Source organism: Macaca fascicularis, chromosome 3 (assembly GCF_037993035.2).
Source record: "Macaca fascicularis isolate 582-1 chromosome 3, T2T-MFA8v1.1".
NCBI lineage: Eukaryota > Metazoa > Chordata > Mammalia > Primates > Cercopithecidae > Macaca > Macaca fascicularis.
In genome coordinates, this window is record NC_088377.1 from 86,387,793 (window position 1) to 86,394,099 (window position 6,307).

The 6,307-nt window shown below is 47.5% G+C and overlaps 1 protein-coding gene across 1 annotated transcript; it reads left to right on the forward strand.

Moving 5' to 3' along the window:
• Positions 1-2,691: 2,691 nt before the first annotated feature.
• Positions 2,692-5,669, forward strand: MRPS24 (mitochondrial ribosomal protein S24). Its single transcript, XM_005549712.4, has 4 exons — positions 2,692-2,754; positions 2,834-2,902; positions 3,128-3,239; positions 5,245-5,669. Exons 1-4 carry the CDS (start codon positions 2,716-2,718, stop codon positions 5,526-5,528), a joined length of 504 nt encoding a protein of 167 aa, XP_005549769.3. The 5' UTR covers positions 2,692-2,715; the 3' UTR covers positions 5,529-5,669.
• Positions 5,670-6,307: the final 638 nt, after the last annotated feature.

The following is a 6,307-nucleotide window of genomic DNA, read 5'->3' on the forward strand; positions in this document are numbered from 1 at the left end:
TGCAATTGGGGTTGCGAATCACTGCTTTGAGAGCATAGGAGCAACTTCTTGTTCTTGGTTATGTGCAGAACAAAGGCTCATGTCAAAGCAAAAGCAGTTTTACATCCCTGTCTCTGCATTAGGCCCCAGGAAGAGTGCAGATAGGTCTTTCACATGGGTTCATATGCTCCTGGCCTTTCCATGTCCAGGCAGTCCTTGAGGGCCAGTTGGGAGCTGTCTTCAGCAAGCCACAGAAACCCAGGCCATTCCCTGATCCTAGCATGTTCTGAACCCTCACCCCCAGGAAGTGATACTGAAAGAGCACATGCTTTGGAGCAAAAAGGCCTGCTACCATTTACTAGTTCTGTAACCCCAGGTGAGTCTGTGAGCCTCCATCTTCTGCTCTGTGAAGCCTGGAAATACTGCCTCCTTTATGGAATTAATAGGAGAAGGAAAGTGCATCAAAACAACAACAAATGGAAGTTACAGAAAAATAAAACATCCGCAGTCAGATTTTTCTGCTGATGATTTAAAACAATATAACAGTCATACTGATGTATAGAAGTCATTTTAAGTAATTTTAATCATGTAAAGACTGACATGACACCTTTCCCCCAATCACAGTATAAACAAAGCTAATAAAGGATAGATGACAAGATATTTGAACCCCAGAAATGTCTGCCACTGAAATGGCCATTGTGATGCTTGGAAAGATCTACATCGGTATGGAATTCCAGAGAGAGACCTCAGGCATAAGGGAGAATGGTTTGAATAGAGGAAAGCATAAATTTGATCATCTTATTGCCTGCTGCCTTATGGGCAAAACTTGATTCCCAACCACAGCCTTTGTGATGCGGCCCCTGCCCACCTTGGGCCCCAATAGGTGTTGTGCCATTGCCACCTTTTCCTCTGATCAGCCCAAGGAGCTTGTTTCCCTTTCTCCTTCCCCTTTCCTCTGATTAGGGTGGTGTTGCTATGAGTTCTCATAGAACCCTCAATAGCTGGCTCATCTCCCTAACGGGGTATGTGGCTATCAGGGACTCCTTAAAAACAACAACAAAACCCACAATTGCTCTCTCCCTCTGCCAGGCACATCACCCTGTAATTTTCACAACCACCATTATTGTCCCCAGTTTACAGATGAGAGAAACCGAGGCTCAGGAGGTTCAGTCACTTGCCCACATTACACAGCCAGGAAGCATTGGGTCCAGGATTTGGACTCAGGCAATTCAGATGCCAGGTCCCATGTTCCTCACCACCTTGGAGCAAATTAATGAAACTTAACAATTATAAAATTATTGAACATTATGAAAACTTTAAAAATATTGTCAGTTGAAAAGGATTTCTTAGGAAATGTTGAAAGTTCTTATATTTGCAAAGTATTATGGGTTGGCAGGCACCTCATCCTTGCTCTGTCCCTTTATTCAATATGCATAACAGTTGGGGGCCGCACTTTCTAAAAATTAATATTAAAACATTTCTGGTGAAGTGGACATGGAAGACCTTGTCCTTTTATTACGGGTTTTTTGAGAACCCACCTTCATGTAATCAGAGGAGTCTTGGTCATGGGAAATGGACTGAAGTCAAGAGATTTGTGTCTTGGTCCCTCTCTCCCTCTCCTCAGTGTGGTCATGGGCAACTCATTTCCACCGTTCTTCCATTTCCCCTTCCCATGGATCATAATCCAGTCCTCCCCCTGACAGGAAACTGCAGCATATGCAAGTACTGTACCATTAAGGGGAATGATGCAGACCCAGAACGGCCAAAATATTGGCAATTTCACATGACTCAACCAAACACAACCCATCATTTATTAAATATTCTCTTGATCCTAATAGCTCCATAAGGTAGTACTATTATTAAGGCCCATTTTATAGATAATAGAACTGAGTCTTAACTGTACAAAGATTGTTGTACATGGGCCTGACTCCAGAGCCCGTGTTTTTTCCATGACCGTGGTGACTTCTAAATTAAATATCCCGTGTTGCTATTTTTCCGTTTGACATTAATAATTACTGGCTACCAATAATAGTGGCGACGCACTGGTTTGAGCATTACAGGCCCTGCGATATTCGCATGAATTTCCTTGCCCTCCGGCCTTTTCCTCATACTTAAAATTTTCCTTCCCCAGGGGCCAGTCACCAGTATGGTCACATGTGGCAAACCCATTCTTGCATAACTGCATAAGTCATCCTTGAAGAACTGGGTGACGTTTTAACCAAAACATGTTTCATTATTCGTAGATAAAAGTCTGGAGGGCTTTTCTGTTTGTTTGTTTTTTTTACGAATATTATTTGGAGGCACAACTCAGCAGCCTAATTCATAGGACCTGGGAAAACGCTTGGCTCCTCTTCGGGCCCCGAGGGTGCAGGTTGGGTAGGGCGGGGCCCGGTGGGCCGCACACCCATCACCCGTACTAGCGTGAGGTTGTTGAAGAGGAAATCTCACGTTTCGCATTCTCAAATTTCCGGATCTGAAACCCGATGTAAGCAGCAACCGCGGCAGAGCGAACAGCGGCGGAATGAGCATTCACAAGGCTGAGCATTCACAGGGCTGCGGGGAAGGCGGCAGTGACAGCTACCGAGCACACCGCGGCCCCGCCCCGCAGAGGCCCTGCTCCGCCCCGCAGAGGCCCTGCTCCGCCCCGCCAGAGTACAAGCTCCGACTTGGTCTCTTCCACGGCTATCCCCACCTCTCAGCGCGCTGTGGTACGTCCCGCGCTCAGCTCGGCCCAAGATGGCGGCCTCCGTGTGCAACGGGTTGCTGGGGCCACGGGTGAGTGGGTGATTCGGCAGGTCCCGGCGAGTCGGATGTGGGGTCCCTAGTTTCCGCCTCACGCGCCCTCCCTCCACAGGTGCTGTCCTGGGGCCGAGAGCTGCCTTGCGCTTGGCGCGCCCTGCACACCTCCGCGGTCTGCGCCAAGGTGAGCACAACCGGGGCTGGTGCCTGACGCTCTGGGGGTCCGGGGCCCGGGGCCGCCGCGCGGGCTGAAGGGGGCGTGTCGCCGGGGTCCGGGGCGGGGCTAGAGTCGGGGCTTAGGGATCAGGGGGTTGGGGTCGGGGAGCAGTGCCAGCTGACTGGAGGGACTTGGCGCGAGGTAGGGTCTGGATTGGGGGTCTCGTGGAATCACGGCCCCTTTTGCTCCTAGAACCGGGCGGCCCGAGTACGCGTAGGCAAGGGGGACAAGCCGGTGACCTACGAGGAGGCACACGCGCCGCACTACATCGCCCACCGTAAGGGCTGGCTATCGCTGCACACAGGTGAGCGGACCCCAGGCCTCCAAAAGGAGCACTGAGTCCTACTGTCATGTAAACAAAATGAACACGTGTCACAGGTTTCCTTTAACTCAGGAAATAATGCCAGGGTCAGAAATCTATGAAACCAACTCAAGGGAGACATAAAAAAACAGAGACATATATAGATCAGAATGTTGAAACAAATTTGAAGATGGATGCAAAACTGACTTTTTCCGTGGCGGGCAGGGACTCAGTTGATCCTCCACTGAACAGAAATTATTTGCATGTCTACAGACAAGAATTATTTTGCATTCCTATCAGTTATCTGTAATTTACAGAGCTGCAGAATAGCTCAGAGTCAAGGAAAAGAGTGAAACCCTTACAGAATCTGATAACCCTCAAGAGTGTGCTCTAAGGAATGCAGTTTTCCACTGAAGCACAATTTTTTCTCTGTAAATATATACAGACAACCCTAATTATTCGTGAATTTCATATTTTCAGATTCTTCTACTGACTCAGATTTATTTGTAAGCCCCAAATCAACACTCTGGGCACTCTCAAGGTCACTCTGAGCACTCTCAAGGTCACTCTGAGATGTGGGTAGAGCTGCCACCCCAGGTGCATGTCCCCAGCTGAGGTCGACAACAACAAGGCTCTGCCTCGTTTCAGCTCTCATACTGTAAAAGGTGTCCTTTTTATGGTCTAGAATCTTTTTTTTTTTAATTTGCATTTTTGTGCTTTTTGTTAGTGATTTTGCTGTTTAAAATGTCCCTGCAATGGGACATTTATGAAGTGCTGTCTAGTGTTCTAAGGGGGAGAAGGCTGTGAAGTACCTTAGGGAGGACATACCTCTTTCTTCAGTCACAGTTGCTCTTGGCCCTGAATTCAATGTTAATGAATTTACCGTATATATTAAACAAGGTGTCTTTAAACAGAAACACAAAGGAAACTAGGTTATGTATTGATTTGTTCACAAAAATATGGTGCCCAGAGGCTGGAAGGAATCTAACCCTGTATTTCCTCTAGGAGCAGTGGTTCAGTATTCACTAACTCAGTGTTGGCGGTGACTTTATAGAGTATAACTACTGTGAACAATTGATAACCAACTGTGTTTTGTTTAGTACAGGGGTTCTTGGATGTTTGAGATGCATCTAGGGAACTTACTTAAAATACAGATGCTTGCCTGGCGCGCTGGCTCACGCCTGTAATCCCAGCACTTTGGGAAGCCAAGGCGGGTGGATCACGAGGTCAGGAGTTCAGTACCAACCTGGCCAAGATGGTGAAACCCCATCTCTACTAAAAATACAAAAAACTTAGCCAGGCGTGGTGGCAGGCACCTGCAATCCCAACTATTCAGGAGGCTGAGGCGGAGAATTGTTTGAACCCAAGAGGCGGAGGTTGCAGTGAGCCAAAATCACGCCACTGCCCTCCAGCCTGGGCGACAGAGTGAGACTTCATCTCAAAAAAAAAAAACAAACAAAAAAACAGATGCATATCCCCCACTCTTTTAGGCACTGATCTGACGTTTGGATGTAGGTGTGCAGACTCTTAATGGACATTGTAAGGGCTGCAGGGGATCCAGGGTTCACACTGAGAACCCACTGGTGGAAGCCCTGGGCCTAGCTCATGAGAGGACTCATGTCCCTAATCTCAAAAATAGCTGGTGGCCTCATCTTTCTGGTCCATGGGATGACCAGTGTTTTTATAAGGCAGCCAAGAAAGCAGGAAAGCGGCTAGATGTGGTGGCATCATCTGAGTTTTGCACCCTGACTCAGGCCTCCATCTTCCTTTTTGTAAACTAAGGATAATGATAATACCTACTAAACTGAATTGGCTTGGGAATTAACGACATAAAACATACTTTGAACTTTAAAGTGTTATTTTTCTTATTCCATTAGCAGAAGAAAAGAGAAGAGGCTTGGGGTGAAGGGTGGGATTGTGCTCAGCGCTTTTAGATGTTGACTCTGGAGTTATGGCAGGACCCTGGGGCGATGAGGCTGACTCTTCTGTGATGCCCTTCCCTCTTCAGGTAACCTGGATGGAGAGGACCATGCCGCAGAGCGAACGGTGGAGGATGTTTTCCTTCGCAAGTTCATGTGGGGTACCTTCCCAGGCTGCCTGGCTGACCAGCTGGTTTTAAAGCGCCGGGGTAACCAGTTGGAGATCTGTGCCCTGGTCCTGAGGAACTTGCCTCCACACAAGTACTACTTCCTTGTGGGCTACAGTGAAACTTTGCTGTCCTACTTTTACAAATGTCCTGTGCGACTCCACCTCCAAACTGTGCCCTCGAAGGTTGTGTATAAGTACCTCTAGAACAATCCCCTTTATTCCATCAAGCTGTAGCCTGCAGAGAATAGAAACGTGGGAAAGGAGTGGTATGCGGGGGAAATGCATCCCCTCAGAGGACTGAGGTGTGGTCTGTCAGCTGCTGTTGAATAAAGACCCTCTATCTTGTCTTGCCTCTCTGTTTTTACTGTTGGATGAGGGAACTAGAGTAGCGTTTCTTTGATGATGCTCCAGGTTTTGCAGGAAGGCTGATGCCAGTTGTTTGAAGTTTAATTCATAGCTACAGTTTGGTGAGTACCTGTGCCAATCACTCTGTCAAGCACTTTACCTAAAGTTCTTTGTTTTCTCTCAAGATGGTAAGACCCATTCAGTGTTCCTTTTTAAGAATCAAAACAGGCCGGGCGTGGTGGCTCACATCTGTAATCCCAGCATTTTGGGAGGCTGAAGTGGGCGGATCACGAGGTCAGGAGATCGAGACCATCCTGGCTAACACGGTGAAACCCCGTCTCTACTAAAAATACAAAAAAATTAGCTGGGCGTGGTGGCAGGTGCCTGTAGTCCCAGCTACTCAGGAGGCTGAGGCAGGAGAATGGCGGGAACTCGGGAGGTGGAGCTTGCAATGAGCCGAGATAGCGCCCCTGCACTCCAGCCTGGGCGACAGAGTGAAACTCTGTTTCACAAAAAAAAATAAATAAGAAAACAATATGAACATATATCAAATTGACCATGAAGCTTTCTTATAATTCTACTCCAGAGAGAATTGCCGTGAACAGTTTGTTATATTTTATTCCCAGATGTACTTTTTT

What these genes read in the sequence shown, in the direction of transcription:
- MRPS24 (XM_005549712.4), top strand. Translation starts at nt 2,716, where the DNA reads ATGGCGGCCTCCGTGTGCAACGGGTTGCTGGGGCCACGG. An exon ending in ACGGGTTGCTGGGGCCACGG is followed by an intron (nt 2,755 to 2,833) that starts GTGAGTGGGTGA and finishes CTCCCTCCACAG; the next exon opens with GTGCTGTCCTGGGGCCGAGA. An exon ending in CTGGCTATCGCTGCACACAG is followed by an intron (nt 3,240 to 5,244) that starts GTGAGCGGACCC and finishes TTCCCTCTTCAG; the next exon opens with GTAACCTGGATGGAGAGGAC.